Genomic DNA, 20,111 nt, shown 5'->3' with positions numbered 1-20,111 from the left:
GCAGGGTGGTGCAGCTATCACTGTTACTGTTGGTCAGCCCAGGGTTAGGCAGGGTGGTGCAGCTCTCACTGTTGGTCAGCCCAGAGTTAGGCAGGGTGGTGCAGCTCTCACTGATACTGTTGGTCAGCCCAGGGTTAGGCACGGTGGTGCAGCTCTCACTGTTACTGTTGGTCAGCCCAGGGTTAGGCAGGGTGGTGCAGCTCTCACTGATACTGTTGGTCATTTGGCACAAAGTCACAGGGGCTATTATTCAGCACCTCGGCCGATATGTATACACACACACACACACACACAGGGTGCTCTCTTTTTCTAAACGTGAGCGAGTGTTTTCTTTTCTCTCCCCACGTAGCCTGTAGCTTTGTGTCGGTCTAGGCTGCTATCTCTCTGCCTGGGTGGTTTTCCTGTTTAACACTTTGTTGCTCTGGCAGTTAGCTCTGTCATCCAGTTAGCTACCCAGTGAGAACCTACCCAGTGATGGAGAAAGGATGAATGAGTGCAGAGTTAGTTGAGGGAAAGGGAGATGGGAGAGCAGGAGTGGCCTTCACTCCAGCCGTATTTCAGCTCTATTAGAAGAAGCCATAATCCTCTCTGGTCCTCTCACAGACCTCAGAGGAACAGGTTTGGTCAGTGGTCAGCACGTAACACCAGACACCTCCGCCCCCACTCTCACTGCTCCTGACAGTTTAGGTGGTGAGGATGTCCTGAGCACCTGTTCCATACAGCTACAGCAACTGTTCCGTACAGCTACAGCAACTGTTCCGTACAGCTACAGCACCTGTTCCGTACAGCTACAGCACCTGTTCCGTACAGCTACAGCGCCTGTTCCGTACAGCTACAACGCCTGTTCCGTACAGCTACAGCGCCTGTTCCGTACAGCTACAGCGCCTGTTCCGTACAGCTACAGCGCCTGTTCCGTACAGCTACAGCGCCTGTTCCGTACAGCTACAGCGCCTGTTCCGTACAGCTACAGCGCCTGTTCCGTACAGCTACAGCGCCTGTTCCGTACAGCTACAGCACCTATTCCGTACAGCTACAGTACCTGGCTAAGCAGTGTGTCTGTCAGCTCAGTAGACTTCCATCACAGTGAGTCTCATGGAACACAGAGGTTAGACCCCTCTGGCAGGTTGAGTCCTGACAACCATGGTTCTCACTGAGGCGTACTGTCTGCTGGAGGAGAGACAGAGAGCATGTCCTGTCAGCCTGTCTTCCTGAAAATTCATTTTCTAGGAGAGGTAACAGGAGCGTAGGCACACAGGTGGAGGTGGTCGTGACTCTCCAGGGGGAGGGATCAGCAGCACTGTTTCTCTGTTGTTTTCACTTTGTCAGCACAGCTCTCACCCTCCAGGTATATCGTATGAAATGCAATGATCGTTAGGAACAACAAGGGAAGAGAACTGTGTGTGTGTGCCTGTGCGGGTGCGTGAGATAATGAAAACGGCATGTGCTGTTGTCTGTATCAGTGTGTTTGTGCAATCTCTCAAACCCAGTCTTTTCCCGATTTTCTCATTCTCTCTTTCTCTCATTCATCCAATCCTCCCTTGCTGTCACGCTGAGATATCTGGGCTTAGTGTGGGAGTGGTGCAGCCTGACACAGAGTGACATACCCCCCCCCCCCCCCCCAGACACACACACTCAAACTCTCCCAGTCACACACAAACACAGGGTGGGTTCGGCAGCTGAGTGCCTCGGAGCAGTAGAACAAGAGGACGTGGTGACAGGAGGAGAGGCGAGCAAAAGCATCAAATAGAGAGGAACGCAGTAGGGGACATTATAATGGTATAACTAAGAAGTAATTTTCTACTTGGTTAGCTAGACTATATTTGTATAAATGTAGGGTTTCCATGTTAAGTGCTGAGCTGTGAAAAAGTACAGTATACCACGGCCGTGATCATTAATATTCACAATGAGTCCCCATTTAGACCTTACGAATAACCTCCAATAAGTGCAATTGCATGTTTTTACACCTTTATTTAACTAGGCAAGTCAGTTAAGAACACATTCTTATTTTCAGTGAAGGCCTAGGAACTGCCTTGTTCAGGGGCAGAATGACAGATTTTTACCTTGTCAGCTCGGGGATTCAATATTGCAACAGTTAATCTTACAGTTAACTAGTCCAATGCTCTAACCACCTGATTACATTGCACTCCACGAGGAGACTGCCTGTTACGCGAATGCAGTAAGAAGCCAAGGTAAGGTAAACTTACCCAAGGTAAACTTATCTTAGAAAAAACAATAAATCAATCAATCATAATCACTAGTTAGCTATACATGGTTGATGATATTACTAGTTTATCTAGCGTGTCCTGCGTTGTATCTAATCGATGCGGTGCGTATTCGCGAAAGACTGTCTTGCTCCAATATGTACCTAACCATAAACATCAATGCCTTTCTTAAAATCAATACACAGAAGTATATATTTTTAAACCTACATATTCTGTTAAAAGAAATCCAGGTTAGCAGGTAATATTAACCAGGTGAAATTGTGTCACTTCTCTTGCGTTCATTGCATGCAGAGTCAGTGTATATGCAACAGTTTGGCCCGCCTAATTTTCCAGAATTTTACGTAATTATGACATAACATTGAAGGTCGTGCAATGTAACAGGAATATTTAGATTTATGGATGCCACCCGTTAGATAAAATACGGAACGGTTCCGTATTTCACTGAAAGAATAAACGTCTTGTTTTCAAGATGATAGTTTCCGGATTCGACCATATTAATGACCTAAGGCTCGTATTTATGTGTGTTATTATGTTATAATTAAGTCTATGATTTGATAGAGCAGTCTGACTGAGCGATGGTAGGCATCAGCAGGCTCATAAGCATTCATTCAAACAGCACTTTCGTGCGTTTTGCCAGCAGCTTGTCGCTGTGTTTCAAGCATTGAGCTGTTTATGACTTCAAGCCTATCAACTCCCGAGATTAGGCTGGTGTAACCAATATGAAATGGCTAGCTAGTTAGCGGGGTGCGCACTAATAGCGTTTCAAACGTCACACGCTCTGAGACTTGGAGTAGTTGATCCCCTTGCTCTGCAAGGGCCGCAGCTTTTGTGGAGCGATGGGTAACGCTGCTTTGAGGGTGGCTGTTGTCGATGTGTTCCTGGTTCGAGGCCAGGTAGGGGTGAGGAGAGGGAAGGAAGCTATACTGTTACACTGGCAATACTAAAGTGCCTATAAGAACATCCAATAGTCAAAGGTATATGAAATACAAATCGTATAGAGAGAAATTGTCCTATAATAACTACAACCTAAAACTTCTTACCTGGGAATATTGAAGACTTCTGTTAAAAGGAACCACCAGCTTACATATGTTCTCATGTTCTGAGAAAGGAACTTAAACGTTATCTTTTTTACATGGCACATATTGCACTTTTACTTTCTTCTCCAACACTTTGTTTTTGCATTATTTAAACCAAATTGAACATGTATCATTTTATTTGTGGCTAAATTGATTTTATTGATGTATTATATTAAGTTAAAATAAGTGGTCATTACATATTGTTGTAATTGTCATTATTACAAATACATTTTTTAAAATTAATCGGTATCGGCTTTTGTTGGTCCTCCAATAATCGGTATCGGCGTTGAAAAATCATAATCGTTCGACCTCTACTTTGAATAACACACATGCGTGCTGACTAAAGAACCGTGTTGGAACTATAAGCCACTGTGTGTTGGTTGAGCTGCTTCTCTTGTGTCTCTTATGATGCACTAATTGTCTCCCAGGGACAGTAACGATTTACTGAAAATGGTCAGAACCAAAGAGCTTTACGTACTGGCCTTAGCTGAAGTACTGCTCACTATCTGGACCTCAATGAACCTATTCACCTCTTACTCCAAGTGCTACAGAGCCAGGTTGAGTCCCAAATGGCACCAAGGCGCTCCAGTCAAAAGTAGTGCACTATATAGGGAATATGGTGCCATTTGCTTAGTATGTTATACTGCTATACTCTTCTACAGTTGACTCCGATTCTTCTTCATTGTTGTTGCCTTTCTATTTGTGTGGCTATAGCATAATGAGGAGATTTGGTGAAGTGTTGCCTTTCTGTTTGTGTGGCTATAGCATAATGAGGAGATTTGGTGAAGTGTTGCCTTTCTGTTTGTGTGGCTATAGCATAATGAGGAGATTTGGTGAAGTGTTGCCTTTCTGTTTGTGTGGCTATAGCATAATGAGGAGATTTGGTGAAGTGTTACAAATCAAGTCCCCATGAGATGTCTTCCTCCTCAGGTCTTGCTGATAATTGTGTCGTTTTACTCCAGGCTTTATGATTAGTCATGTTGTTAGTCTCATGCCCTGGAGGCTTGTACCGTATGGACTTTGTCAGGCATGTGAGCCACATTGCAGAATTCATGATAAATGAATGAATACATAAATAAATGACTGAGTGAATGAATGATTGATTTTTTTTCATTCATCTGCAGATGAATAGATTTATTTGAATTCAATTTAAATTCCTTTTAAATTCCTTTATTTGTATGGCAGTCGAAAATACAGTGTACTCACTCCTGCTGAATACGAAGGGTCAAACCCTTTTCACTGCGACCGCAGTGGGATTTATTGCTCTATTTCGGCCACGCCAGTTGATTTCAGACAGTAGTAGGTTTTATTACACCGAACAAACGAAAGGAGACTGAAATCAATTAAATGGAAAGATTAATTAACCTCTCTTTGTGCGGGGTCAGCATGAAATTGGGAAAAAAGAGAGCGAGAGAAAGAGGGTGTGTGTGTGAATGCGTGTGTGTAGTGCTGGGCTGTTATGCCACTTCTCCACCACCAGTAGTGGTATGTGGGTAAAATCACTGGGGAAGCCAATCCAGAAAAAAAGCCATATTACAATCTATGTGTTGTGATAATTGTGTTGTTTGCTCTATAACCTGTTAGTTCATATGCCTTGACACTGTGAGATATAAGCCTACGGGTGAGACAATAAGAAGACACAGTTGCAGAATAAATTCAACAACACATTTGTTCGATTACAAAACATTTGTTCGATTGAAATCCACAAAATATATTACATGTAACAAACAGTTACATGACCTACAGCAGGGTCAAGCAAGGTAATGTTTCCCACATCTTTGGACTATTAAAACAGGAGTTGCCTTCACTATTCCAGCACCATTTCAACTTCAACATTACAACATCATGATGATGACTTTTTGTCTTTTATCCACTTTTTCTCCCCAATTTTGATCTTGTCTCATCGCTGCAACTGTGTCTCGGGAGGCGAAGGTTGAGTCATGCGTCCTCCGAAACATGTCCAGCCAAACCGCGCTTCTTAACACCCGCCTGCTTAACCCGGAAGCCAGCCGCACCAACGTATCGGTGGAAACACCGTTCACCTGACAACAGAGGTCAGCCTGCAGGCACTCGGCCTGCCACACGGAGTTGCTGGAGCGCGATGAGCCAAGTAAAGCCCCCCTGGGCAAACCCGAACAACGCTGGGCCAATTGTGTGCCGCCCTATGGGGCTCCATGTCACGGAACATCATAACAATTCCGATACCTTTTGGAATCAAAACACGTTTTTATAAGGAAGATGGGATCCACCTGAATCATTTTGGTTCCTGGATCCTTTCACAGCATTATAAGGCTGCGTTGAGACAATAACTTATCAATGACCCAAGCTCAACTCAGTTAATCCCTACTATTGTGTCGTTGAGTTCTCCTAATGCTTCAGCAAATGTACATTATCCCAGGGATGTTGGTAGACACAATGTAAGTAACCTAATTTATATCCTTCTAACTACCTTAAATGCCTCTGCTGATCCTGCAGCTATTGTATGCTGTAATCATGTCCCTATTAACCAGAGTTATACTGTTAGCACTGAGGCGGAGTGCCTTAGTAGGAAGTCTGCTGTGTTCAGTTCACCTTACACTAACATAAATAACATGAGCATGTCTACTTCTGCTTATCTTCCCAGTAAAGCAATGAAAACAATCAAGCATCCCAGAAAAGTTCTAAAAATAGCTTACGTTAACATATGTAGCTTAAGAAAAAAGGTTCATGAAATCAATAACTTGCTTACAACAGATGACATTTACAGTGGGGAGAACAAGCAACAGCCCCGAAACCTGAAGGATCTGGAGAAGGTCTGTATGGAGGAGTGGGCCAAAATCCCTGCTGCAGTGTGTGCAAACCTGGTCAAGAACTACAGGAAACGTATGATCTCTGTAATTGCAAACAAAGGTTTCTGTACCAAATATTAAGATCTGCTTTTCTGATGTATCAAATACTTATGTCATGCAATAAAATGCAAATGAATTACTTATAAATCATACAATGTGATTTTTTGGATTTTTGTTTTAGATTCCGTTTCTCACAGTTGAAGTGTACCTATGATAAAAATTACAGACCTCTACATGCTTTGCAAGTAGGAAAACCTGCAAAATCAGCAGTGTATCAAATACTTGTTCTATATTCTGACTATCTCTGAAACGCACTTAGATAATATATTTGATAATACAGTGGTAGCAATGCAGGGTTATAACATCTACAGAAAATACAGGATTGCCAAATGGTGGAGGTGTTTTGCAGTTTAAATTCAGAAGCACATTCCTGTAAAGCTTAGAGAGGATCTCATGTTAAACACCGTTGAAGTAATATGGCTACAGGTTCCTCTGTCTCATCTAAAGCCCATTCTGGTGGGAAGCTGCTATAGACCACCAACTGCTAACAGTCAGTATCTGGAAAATAATGATAATGTTTGTGATATCAACAGGGAGGTATATTTTCTGGGTGTTTTAAATATTTACTGGCTTTCATCAAGCTGCCCACTCAAGAAAAAGCTTCAAACTGTAACCAGTGTCTGCAACCTGGTTCAGGTTGTCAGTCAACCTACCAGGGTAGTTACAATCAGCACAGGAATGAAATTATCAACGTGTATTGATCACATCATTACTATTGCTGCAGAAATTTTCCAAATCCATCAGATGTAGTTATCACAATATAAACTCATTAAAAAAGAAACGTCCTCTCACTGTCAACTGTGTTTCTTTTTTAGCAAACTTAACGTGTAAATATTTGTATGAACATACATAAGATTCAACAACTGAGACATAAACTGAACAAGTTCCACAGACAAACAGAAATGGAGTAATGTGTCCCTGAAGGCAAGGTCAAAATCAAAAGTAACAGTCCGTATCTGGTGTGGCTACCAGCTGCATTAAGTACTGCAGTGCATCTCCTCCTCATGATCTGCACCAGATTTGCCAGCTCTTGCTGTGAGATGTTACCCCACTCTTCCACCAAGGTACCCCACTCTTCCACCAAGGCACCTGCAAGTTCCCAGACATTTCTGGAGGGAATGGCCCTAGCCCTCACCCTCCTATCCAACAGGTCCCAGACGTACTCAATGGGATTGAGATCCGGGCTCTTCGCTGGCCATGGCAGAACACTGACATTCCTGTCTTGCGGGAAATCGCGCACAGAACGAGCAGTATGGCTGGTGTCATTGTCATGCTGTAGGGTCATGTCAGGATGAGCCTGCAGGAAGGGCACCACATGAGGGAGGATGTCTTCCCTGTAACGCACAGCGTTGAGATTAACTGCAATGACAACAAGTTCAGTCTGATGATGCTGTGACACACTGCCCCAGACCATGACGGACCCTCCACCTCCAAATCGATCCTGCTCCAGAGTACAGGCCTCGGTGTAACGCTCATTCCTTCAACGACAAACGCGAATCCGACCATCATCCCTGGTGAGACAAAACCGCGACTCGTCAGGGACGAGCACTTTTTTCCAGTCCTGTCTGGTCCAGTGACAGTGGGTTTGTGCCCATAGGCAATGTTGTTGCCGGTGAGGTCTGGTGAGGACCTGCCTTACAACAGCCCTACAAGCCCTCAGTCCAGCCTCTCTCAGCCTATTGCGGACATTCTGAGCACTGATGGAGGGATTATGCGTTCCTGGTGTAACTTGGGCAGTTGTTGTTGCCATCCTGTACCTGTCCCACAGGAGGGATGTTTGAATGTACCGATCCTGTGCAGGTGTTGTTACATGTAGTCTGCCACTGCGAGGATGATCAGCTGTCCTTCCTGTCTCCCCGTAGCGCTGTCTTAGGCGCCTCACAGTATGCCCACATCTGCAGTCCTCATGCCTCGTGCCTAAGGCACATTCACGCAGATGAGCAGGCACCCTGGGCATCTTTCTTTTGGTGTTTTTCAGAGTCAGTAGAAAGGCCTCTTTAGTGTCCTACGTTTTCATAACTGTGACCATAGCTGCCTAAAGTCTGTAAGCTGTTAGTGTCTTAACGACCGTTCTAAAGGTGTATGTTCATGGGAAACAGTGTTTAAACCCTTTACAATGAAGATCTGTGAAGTTATTTGGATTTTTACGAATTATCTTTGAAAGACGGGGTCCTGAAAAAGGGCAGTTTCTTTTTTTGCTGAGTTTAGTTGACATATCTAGGAAGACCAAAGTTCCAAAGGCTGTGCCTATTACAGTGTACAAGAGGTCATACATGACGTTTTGTAGTGATTCTTCTGTTGTTGATGTAAAGAATATTTGTTGGTCCGTGGTGTGTAATGAGGAGCAACCAGACACTGCAGTTGACACATTTATGAAATGTCTTATTTCAGTTACTAATAAGCATGCACCCATTAAGAAAATGACTGTAAAACTGTTCAATCTTTTGGTTGGATGAGGAATTGAAAAATTGTATGGTGAGGCAAAATGAATGGCAAATAAGTCTGGTTGTAAAATCGGTTGGAAAACTTACTGCAAATTATATTTGAACTAAATAAAAATAAGAAACTATACTATGAACAAAGATGATAAATTATATGAAGAATGATAGTAAAAAGCTTTGGAGCACCTTAAATGAAATGTTGGGCAAAAAGGCAAACTCTGCTCCATCATTCATTGAATTGGATGGCTCATTCATCACAAAACCCACTGATATTGCCAATTATTTTAATGATTTTTTTAACTGGCAAGATTAGCAAACTTAGGCATGACATTCCAGCAACAAACACTGACACTACACATAGTATAACTGTTCAAATTATGAAAGACAAGCACTGTCATTTTTAATTCCATAAAATGAGTGTGGAAGAGGTAAAAAGATTGTTGCCTATCGATGATGACAAGCCACCGGGGTCTGACAACTTGGATGGAAAATTTGGGACAAATCATTCACTAAACCCTAAACCTCAACTAAATCATGTGGAAATTGAGCAATTTGAGGTGACGAAACTGTTTGGCGTAACCCTGGATTGTAAACTCTCATTGTCAAAACAAAACATGTTGATACAACACTAGCTAAAATGAAAAGTGTTGCTCTGCCTTAACAACACTATCAACAAGGCAGGTCCTACAGGTCCTAGTTCTGTCACACCTGGACTGTTCAGTCGTGTGGTCAAGTGCCACAAAGAGGGACCTCGGAAAATTACAATTGGCTCAGAACAGAGAAGCACGGCTGGCCCTTAAATGTACACAGAGAGCTAACATTCATAATATGCATGTCAATCTCTCATGGATCAAAGTGGAGGAGAGTTTGACTTCATCACTACTTGTTTTGTACGTATTGACATGCTGAATGCACCGAGGTGTCTGTTTTAAACTTCTAGAACACAGCTCAGACACCCATCCATACCCCACAAGACATGCCACCAAAGGTCTCTTCACAATCCCCAAGTGCAGAACAGATTATGGGAGGCGCACAGTACTACGTAGAGCCATGGCCACATGGAACTCTATTCCACATCAGGCAACTGATGCAAGCAGTATGATCAGATTTAATACACATTATGGAACAGTGGGGACTGTGAAGAGACGCAGAGACACACGCTTGCACATACACATGATAAGACACGGAATCTACACACACGTACACATGGATTTTGTATTGTGTGTATATATGTGATAGTAGAGTAGTGGCCTGAGGGAACACACTTAATGTGTTGTGGAATGAAATGTAATGTTTTAAATGATATAACTGCCTTAATGTTGCTGGACCCCAGGAAGAGTAGCTGCTGCCTTGGCAGGAACTAATGGAGGTCCATAATAAACCCCAGGAAGAGTAGCTGCTGCCTTGGCAGGAACTAATGGAGGTCCATAATAAACCCCAGGAAGAGTAGCTGCTGCCTTGGCAGGAACTAATGGAGGTCCATAATAAACCCCAGGAAGAGTAGCTGCTGCCTTGGCAGGAACTAATGGAGGTCCATAATAAACCCCAGGAAGAGTAGCTGCTGCCTTGGCAGGAACTAATGGAGGTCCATAATAAACCCCAGGAAGAGTAGCTGCTGCCTTGGCAGGAACTAATGGAGGTCCATAATAAACCCCAGGAAGAGTAGCTGCTGCCTTGGCAGGAACTAATGGAGGTCCACAATAAATACAAATAATCTCACTTCTGCTTTGTCTAGTACAGGGACAACTAAAAGATACCAAAAACTATTTAGTCCTATCAATGTAAGCTAAATATGATGTGGCTGTCCATGAGTCTGATTTCTCACTCTGTGTGTGTGTGTGTGTGTGTGCAGAAAAACATGGCCATCCTCCTGTCTCTAATATGACCTAAAATGTCATACTGTATACACTTTAATTTTTTGTTGTCCTAGGCCACTTGGCTAAAATACTTGCTGCTAGCCTGACTTCCTTTCATGGGCAACAATACACCAGGCCAGCTAGTTAACATTGGCATACTACATCTAGCTGCATGTTGAAATACCATCCTTTAAGGCCACAATATATGAATTTATGGTTGGATCAGATTCGCCATAATAATCATTGACAAGTACAGAGAATTATGTTAAACCAGAAGTCCAAATTCCTATCTCCATCGATGGATAATTTAGGTTTTAATTAGCTAGCAAATCGAAACGGGCTTCCCTTGACAGTTGTTTTTGGTGTGCCAGGACCCTTTGCAGATGAGCTCACTCAGCACTGATTGGCTATTATTTTATAAAACAAAGTTAGCAAGGGAGGCCAAATGCTCGCTGTCTTCCCTTGCATTCAATGCTATGGGCGGCAACAATGTCATACTCATTCTGACCAGACAGCATCAGATGGATACGCTACACATACTGAGACAGAGGCACGTTCACGCGGATGCTTTGTCTGGTGAGATATATTCAGCCTATTGCAAATTTAAGGAAAGGTATGAAACACAGAGACGAAAGATACATTATTGTATATTTGGGTGGGAAGCCTGGCTTCGATTGGCATCCATGAATACACGCCACTATCCAGTACCCCTTGCAAGCAGCACCAGGAGGAGAACATTGCTCATTCTCCATCCTCTCTTTTCCCTTGATGCAACCACTAAGTACACTAAAACTGTCCTAGATTACCTGGAATGGGGTGCCCACTCACCCATTCATTATGTCCTTCTGTTTCTGTGCTGACTTTGACTACGGCTGCTGCCTAGCTAGGCTAATCCATGAATTATCTATACTGAACCATCTGCAGGACAGGACCCCTCACGGCTCGGCCACGCAACACACTGCAGGCTGCGGCCCTGTGAGTGAAGCCTCCAGCTGACATAATGAATATGGGTAATTGGTCAAAATCAGGATGATCTTATAGAAATACCTGTACGAGCAGCGGTAATTTCAACCGCCCAGAGAGGCTATTGCCTTTCATTGGATGGGCTGCCTGTCAGTGAAAGAGCCATGCTCAGCTCAGCTTACAGAAATCAGATACTGCAGGTTTTAAGGCGTAATAAATTACCTGCTTAATTAGCCTGTTACTCATTATTGAGCTGCTGCAGAGCAGGCACGCTATTCCTGTAATTAGGAAGTTAAACAGAACAGAGAACATCTGTTTGTTCTGATTGAAGATGGTTGAAGATAAGATACTGTTCATATTGCATCATCTTACTGTACTCCATATCCTTCCTCACTCTGTTTCTTGCCGATATGCGAAAGGTGGGGCTTGCATCGGTGTATTCACAGGTGTTCAGGTGGGGCTTGCATCGGTGTATTCACAGGTGTTCAGGTGGGGCTTGCATCGGTGTATTCACAGGTGTTCAGGTGGGGCTGTTCTTCACTCTTCTATAATGAAAATGCACACACACAATCTTCCTCCCTTTAGTCCCCCCCCCCTCTGATGCTCTTTCTCTCCTTCTCCCTCCCCCTCTCCCCCGGGTCTACTAAATACAGGACTTACGCATCCAACCTATTACCGCTCTCTGACAAGTCTTTCATTTTAGGGCTTTCATCTAGGCTGCACTGTCAGATCTGGCCTCCAAAATAGTAACGGTGCCAGGAAGGGATAAAAGAACCTCCCAACCCACGCTATGAAATGTTGTTAAGCAAACAGCAGGCTAAACTGGCGCTGTAATGTGTGAATTAGGAAGGACTGCCTGTGCAGTCTAACGATCATTTAATTATTGATCATGTAGAGAGATGGCCTGTCCCAATTGGCAGCCTATTCCCTATATAGTACACTACTTTTGATTAGAGCCCTATGGACCTTAATCAAAAGAAGTGAACTACTATAGATAATAGGGTGCCACTTGGGATGCATGCAGGGTCTTCCAGCAGGATGCCAGCTAGCTAGTCTTCAACCCGTCCTGCTCCCCTTAGCACTGGGGACGCCTGATCCAATCTGTCACTTAATTGGTTGTTAATACCAACATGTGTTCCTATATTCCGATCATGGCCTCATACAGTCCACATTGTTCTGTCACACTGGTTCAGGGTATGAACCTCATCCTCCTTCAAATCATCATCATCTTCAACACTCATGGCATCTCACAATGACAGGTGCTGTATAGAATCACATTAAAGCTTTGTTCATGAGACACATTACTGATTGCATCATGGACTGACATTAAATAAGGCAGTGTAGAAATGATGAAGTGCCGGTAACAGGATAATTAATTAACAGCATTGGCTATGAATCTCTTCCACACGCAAACACACACACACACACACACACACATCACACACCACACATCACACATCACACATACACATACACATACACACCACACACACACACACACCACACACACACTACATACACACACACACCACTCTTGTGTTATGAATCCAAGCATCATAGAAAGCATTGAGTGGCACCAGAGCCGTTCTCTCTCTCTGACTGAAATAACTAGCAGAAATAAGCGAGGTGGATCTCTACTTCAGTTAAGTTGTCAATGAGTGTTATTTTTTCCCCCCAACTTTCACTCTGGATTCTCGGTTTCACCACTAATGTCAACGCTACATTGGCACTGAAAATGTACCGCAGCAATCATTTCTCCTAGCGTTGTTCTTTCTCACAGAGTTTGACACATTCTCTCTCACATTATTCAACGTCCTCTTGTATTTCACTGGGATGGCAGGGATGGATTATTATAGCTCATGACAGTTAAGCATCGAGGACATACTGGCAGGAGGAATCATCCTAAACTAACTGCCATTCTGCTTGCAGAGAAATAAATGATACACTGTTAATTGCAGCAATTTGCATTGTGTGCCAGCCTACGTCTGAACCAATTAAACCCTAAATGACCCCCTATGCAACCAACCAACTACCCCCTATGCAACCAACCAACTACCCCCTATGCAACCAACCATTCACACAGCTAATTTCTATTTAAATGCACTTAGTTGCCAGGCGAACATGGCTGTACCTGGGGAATAGGCAGGAGAGAGAAAAGAGGAGGGATCAATAAAAGTGGAGCACAGAGAAGAGGAGGATTGGTGTTCTGTGAGTGTCACTTTGTTTGATGGTATTGTGCTCTTTTAGCATTATTCCATTGGCCCGGGTCTATTGTTCGCTGGCTGCGGCCTGATCGGATTTGTCTTGCCTCCTGTATAGCGACATGCCCAACGGCATAACAACAAGCTTTGGAGGAGAGGAGCTCTAAACAAAGATGGCAGAGGGATGGGACTTTCATACCAAAACGCACACAAACCAGCACAGATACAGACTTTCACAAACCATCTCTCTCGCATAGACTTCTGTGGTGACTTCTAAACATTCAGTAGTTGCAAAATAAAAGCCATATGCGCACACACACACACACACACACACCTACACACACAGCTATCTCTTGACTCACTCAGATGTTCTTTCTATTCTGTTGAAATATAGACACTTAACAGGGCAAGCTGAGCTCCATAATTCACTATTGTGCCAGGGACGTGTTAACAGCCGTAACGGACAGAGCGCTCCTGGCTCTAATTTCACGCATGCACACACTAGAGACACACACTATAGAGACAAGTACTATAGAGACGCAGTACTGAGAGAATACATTTGTGTGTCAGTCATCCCCCCCCCCCCCTCTCTGAGATCACTGTACTCTTTTCTCTCTCTCCCTCTCCTCTCTCTCAGAAGAGCGCGAGAGCTGGCCAGGATGCCTTGTTGTGGGCCCGGTGCTTGCATACTGACTTCATTGTCAGCTGTACTGTGTTTCCTCCGACACATCGGTGCGTCTGGCTTCCGGGTTAAGAGAACAGTGTGACGAATAGCAGTGCAGCTTGGCAGGATCGTGTTTCGGAGGACGCATTGAGATTCCATTACAAAACCTCCTCCACTCCTTCTCTCACCATCTTCCTCTGTCCACCACAGCTCAGTAATTAATAGAAGCATGCTCTTTGAAGGGAATGAAACAGATCCCATCAGAGTATATTTTTTTACCAGATTGCCACAGGCATATCTGTGGGAAGTAGGGGTGCCTTTCATTACTCCGATTTGAGAGGAGAAAAATTCTGCTCTGCTCATTAGCAGAGTATCAGCACCCCCACCCCAAAACATCTTCCCGCGGCCATGGAAACAAGCTGTGCTACTCATTCAACCGTTATTTGATCAACGTTGTGGCCTTTAGAGGTGGTGGTGACTGATGCAGGTTGAGTGGGTGTTGTATGCAGAGAGAGGGGAGATGTAACAAGGGGAGAGTCAACAACAGACTCATTGCTGTTGTTCTAATATATACTGTTGCACATCCAAGACACTATCCACTTTAAAAACAGTGAATACAGTCACACTTCACATGGCACGTTCAAATCCATTCTGCAATAGTTCTATCCTATTGTGTACATATCAGTTGATTACTTTTTTTATTAGTTCTTTGCGGTTCAGTTGCTAGAGCACGGCACTGTCAGGGTTGTGGGTTCGATTCCTGCTGTGGCGGAAATGTATGCAAGTCAGTTTGGATAGAAGCCCTGCTAAATGGCATACAGTGCCTTCAGACTGAAAGGTGTATTCATCTCCCACTGTCTGGGGGAAAACAGACAGAACCAGGTTATCCTCTAAGATTTTGCCTGTGCTGAACTGCATTCTTTTTTTTTCATCTTGAAAAACTCCCCAGTCCTTAACGGTTACAAGCATACCCATTACATGATGCATCCACAACTATGCTGGAAAAAATGGAGAGTGCTACTCAGTAATGTATTGGATTGGATTTTACCCAAACATAACACTTTGTATTCGGGACAAGAAGTGAATTGCTTTGTCACATTTTTTTTGCAGTAATACTTTAGTGCCTTGTTGCAAGCAGGATGCATGTTTTGGAATATTTATATTCTGTACAGTCTTCCTTATTTTCACGCTGTCAATTAGGTTAGTATAGTATCTCACATCAAAGCCATTAAACAAACCTGTTTTAAAGTCACCATTGGCCTCATGGTGAAATCCCTAAGCAGTTTCCTCTCCTTTGTAGTGACAGAGTGTATTGATACACCATCCAAAGTGTAATTAATAACTTCACCATGCTCAATGGGATATTTAACCTCTGCTGTGTTTGTATTTTTACCCATCTACCAATGTTTTATTTATCTGTTATTTTACCAGGTAAGTTGACTGAGAACATGTTCTCATTTGCAGCAACAACCTGGGGAATAGTTACAGGGGAGAGGAGGGGGATGAATGAGCCATTTGTAAACTGGGGATTATTAGGTGACCGTGATGGTTTGAAGGCCAGATTGGGAATTTAGCCAGGACACCAGGGTTAACACCCCTACTCTTACGATAAGTGCCATGGGATCTTTAGTGACCTCAGAGAGTCAGGACACCCGTTTAACATCCCATCCGAAAGACGGCACCCTACACAGGGCAGTGCCGGGGCATTGGGATATTTTTTTTTAGACCACAGTGCCTCCTTCCAACACCACTTCCAACACCACTTCCAGCAGCATCTGGTCTCCCATCCAGGAACTGACCAGGACCAACCCTGCTTAGCTTCAGAAGCATGCCAGCAGTGGTATGCAGGGTGGTATGCGGCAGGCACCCTATACCAGACCTTGACACACCTCACTGGTCTTTGTGGTTGAATCTGTTTGAAATTTGTTGCTAGACTGAGGAATAATTGTAATGTGTGGGGTACAAAGATGAGGTAGTCATTCAAAATCATGTTAAACACTATTATTGCACACAGAGTGAGTTCATGCAACTTATTTGACTTGTTAAGCACATTTTTACTCCTGAACTTATTTAGGCTTGCCATAACAAAGGGATTGAATACTTTTGTAATTTGTAAAAAAAAAATATTTTTATGTCTGAACATCCTTCCACTTTGATATTATGGGGTATTATGTGTAGGCCAGTGACAAAACATCTCAATTGAATACATTTTAAATTCAGACTGTAACACAACAAAATGTGTAAAAAGTCAAGGGGTGTGAATACTTTCTGAAGGCTCTGTAGATCCTTGAGACTCAGTGAGAGCCTGACAGGGAGAAGCAGTGTTCATGTGGACCATAGGGTATTTGGTTGGTGGGATACAGGCAGCTGTATACTGCACCCGAGTTTCCTCTTGATTCTTATCCCCCTTAAGGATGTCCATAGCTATTTGCTAGTTCATTTTGGCAAACAGGTCTTGCGGAAACAGATCTCTTAAACCCAGCTTAGCTCATCTCCAGTGGCTGAGGTTTAAATCTGCTGTGTAAGCAGGGCATTCTATTCTCCAATACTCATTGAATGGTTCATGACTGAGCACAACACATTAAAACCAGTTATGGGGCTCTGTTGTTCCTTTAGTTGGATCGCTCATATCTCAGTCCTTACTTACACACACACAAACACCACGCATATACACCGACACACCACGCATATACACACACCATGCGTATACACACACCACGCGTATACACACACACACCACGCAAATACACACACCAGGCGTATACACACACACCATGCATGCACACACACCAGGTGTATACACACACCATGCATGCACACACACACCAGGCGTATATACACACACCATGCATGCACACACACACACACACACACACACACACACCACGCATATACACACGCGCACACACACACACACACATACCATGCATACACACACACACATCACATACATTACATGCATACATACCACAGGAGGCTGCTGAGGGGAGGACGGCTCATAATAATGTCTGGAACGGAGTGAATGGAATGGCATCAAACACCTGGAAACCATGGAAACCATGTTTCTGACATATTTGCATTCCGCTCCAGCCATTACCATGAGTCCGTCCTCCCCAATTAAGGTGCCACCAACCTTCTGTGGTACACACAAACACACACTTATTTGTGTCACTTACTGCCCTCCTCCTGAGGTACGACCTTCCTCCTCTATATGATTATAGGTCTGGCCATGAAACCTGCTCTCACCGCCCACTCAGCTTCTGTCTCTCTCTCTCCAATATGAGGCCCAGACCCTGCATACATATACCTAGTTATACCTGGAGACATATGTAGTTTTTGTTTTTGCTGCAGCGCTGTCTGGCGAGGGTGAGGAGGGCCTCCGGGCACCAGCCGCTAGGTCCTAACTGGGAAGGCGACGCGGGCCCCTGATTGGCTGACAGGTGGCAGCGAGCGGGGGTGAGGTGAGAGAGGCCTTTGTAATGAGGATGTAATCTGTTGATGATTCTGCCATCTCCCTGGGTAACTTTATCGGGAAGACGGGGAGACGCCGCCTTGGCAGGGCATTTTCGGTATGTGTGCACGAACACTGCCTAATATGGTCTCAACTGTGGGGATGATGAAGACATGGCCTCTTTAGTCCCACTTCACCAGGGTGATACACAATCATCTCCACTCGGTCTAGGAGATGCTCTGTTCTCTCATATTCTCTCTCTCTCTCTGTCTCTCTCTCTCTCTCTGTCTCTCTCTCTCTCTCTCTCTGTCTCTCTCTCTCTCTCAAAAATAAAATAAAAATAAAAATGTTTTTCTCCTATATAAATTGTCTTGGTTCTTTCTTTGCCATCCTCTGATTGTTAAGTCTTCTCTTCTCTATTGCATTCATTCCCTCTGGCTGTATCTCTTCTCTTCTCTGGCTGCATCTCTTCTCTTCTCTGGCTGTATCTCTTCTCTTCTCTGGCTGTATCTCTTCTCTTCTGGCTGTATCTCTTCTCTTCTCTGGCTGTATCTCTTCTCTTCTCTGGCTGTATCTCTTCTCTTCTCTGGCTGTATCTCTTCTCTTCTCTGGCTGTATCTCTTCTCTTCTGGCTGTATCTCTTCCCTTCTCTGGCTGTATCTCCTCTTCTCTGGCTGTATCTCTTCCCTTCTCTGGCTGTATCTCTTCCCTTCTCTGGCTGTATCGCTTCCCTTCTCTGGCTGTATCTCTTCTCTTCTCTGGCTGTATCTCTTCTCTTCTCTGCCTGTATCTCTTCCCTTCTCTGGCTGTATCTCTTCCCTTCTCTGGCTGTATCTCTTCCCTTCTCTGGCTGTATCTCCCCCTCTCTTCTCTTCTCTGGCTGTATCTCTTCTCTTCTCTGGCTGTATCTCTTCCCTTCTCTGGCTGTTTTCTCCCCCTCTCTTCCCTTCTCTGGCTGTATCTCCCCCTCTCTTCTCTTCTCTTCTCTGGCTGTATCTCTTCCCTTCTCTGGCTGTTTCTCCCCCTCTCTTCCCTTCTCTGGCTGTTTCTCCCCCTCTCTTCCCTTCTCTGGCTGTATCTCCCCCTCTCTTCTCTTTTCTGGCTGTATCTCCCCCTCTCTTCTCTTTTCTGGCTGTATCTCCCCCTCTCTTCTCTTTTCTGGCTGTATCTCCCCCTCTCTTCTCTTCTCTGGCTGTATCTCTTCTCTTCTCTGACTGTATCTCTTCTCTTCTCTGGCTGTATCTCCCCCTCTCTTCTCTTCTCTGGCTGTATCTCTTCTCTTCTCTGGCTGTATCTCTTCCCTTCTCTGGCTGTTTCTCCCCCTCTCTTCCCTTCTCTGGCTGTATCTCCCCCTCTCTTCTCTTCTCTTCTCTGGCTGTATCTCTTCCCTTCTCTGGCTGTTTCTCCCCCTCTCTTCCCTTCTCTGGCTGTTTCTCCCCCTCTCTTCCCTTCTCTGGCTGTATCTCCCCCTCTCTTCTCTTCTCTGGCTGGATCTCTTCCCTTTTCTGGCTGTATCTCTTCCCTTCTCTGGCTGTATCTCTTCCCTTCTCTGGCTGTATCTCTTCCCTTCTCTGGCTGTATCGCTTCCCTTCTCTGGCTGTATCTCTTCCCTTCTCTGGCTGTATCTCCCCCTCTCTTCTCTTCTCTGGCTGTATCTCTTCTCTTCTCTGGCTGTATCTCTTCCCTTCTCTGGCTGTTTCTCCCCCTCTCTTCCCTTCTCTGGCTGTATCTCCCCCTCTCTTCTCTTCTCTTCTCTGGCTGTATCTCTTCCCTTCTCTGGCTGTTTCTCCCCCTCTCTTCCCTTCTCTGGCTGTTTCTCCCCCTCTCTTCCCTTCTCTGGCTGTATCTCCCCCTCTCTTCTCTTTTCTGGCTGTATCTCCCCCTCTCTTCTCTTCTCTGGCTGTATCTCTTCTCTTCTCTGACTGTATCTCTTCTCTTCTCTGACTGTATCTCTTCTCTTCTCTGGCTGTATCTCTTCTCTTCTCTGGCTGTATCTCATCTCTTCTCTTCTCTGGCTGTATCTCCCCATCTCTTCTCTTCTCTGGCTGGATCTCCCCCTCTCTTCTCTTCTCTGGCTGGATCTCCCCCTCTCTTCTCTTCTCTGGCTGTATCTCTTCTCTTCTCTGACTGTATCTCTTCTCTTCTCTGACTGTATCTCTTCTCTTCTCTGGCTGTATCTCTTCTCTTCTCTGGCTGTATCTCATCTCTTCTCTTCTCTGGCTGTATCTCCCCATCTCTTCTCTTCTCTGGCTGGATCTCCCCCTCTCTTCTCTTCTCTGGCTGGATCTCTTCCCTTTTCTGGCTGTATCGCTTCCCTTCTCTGGCTGTATCTCTTCCCTTCTCTGGCTG

The 20,111-nt window shown here is 44.5% G+C and overlaps 2 protein-coding genes across 2 annotated transcripts in view; one reads left to right on the top strand and one right to left on the bottom strand.

Annotated features, from left to right (window-relative positions):
- Window positions 1–223, bottom strand: part of LOC116353704 (small proline-rich protein 3-like) — a 465-nt gene extending 242 nt beyond the window's left edge. Inside the window, exon 1 of the mRNA XM_031791417.1 lies at window positions 1–223. This exon is cut by the window's left edge and continues 242 nt beyond it. Coding sequence (XP_031647277.1) covers window positions 1–223 — 223 coding nt within the window.
- The window catches only part of LOC109905551 (sodium/calcium exchanger 2-like), a 101,130-nt gene that overhangs the window by 6,767 nt on the left and 74,252 nt on the right, over window positions 1–20,111 (top strand). The gene's annotated exons all lie outside the window — the stretch shown is intronic.

The sequence above is a fragment of the Oncorhynchus kisutch genome, linkage group LG15, assembly GCF_002021735.2.
Source record: "Oncorhynchus kisutch isolate 150728-3 linkage group LG15, Okis_V2, whole genome shotgun sequence".
Classification (NCBI taxonomy): Eukaryota; Metazoa; Chordata; class Actinopteri; order Salmoniformes; family Salmonidae; genus Oncorhynchus; species Oncorhynchus kisutch.
The sequence above is the reverse complement of the archived record's forward strand: the minus strand, read 5'-3'. Positions and strand labels throughout refer to the sequence as shown.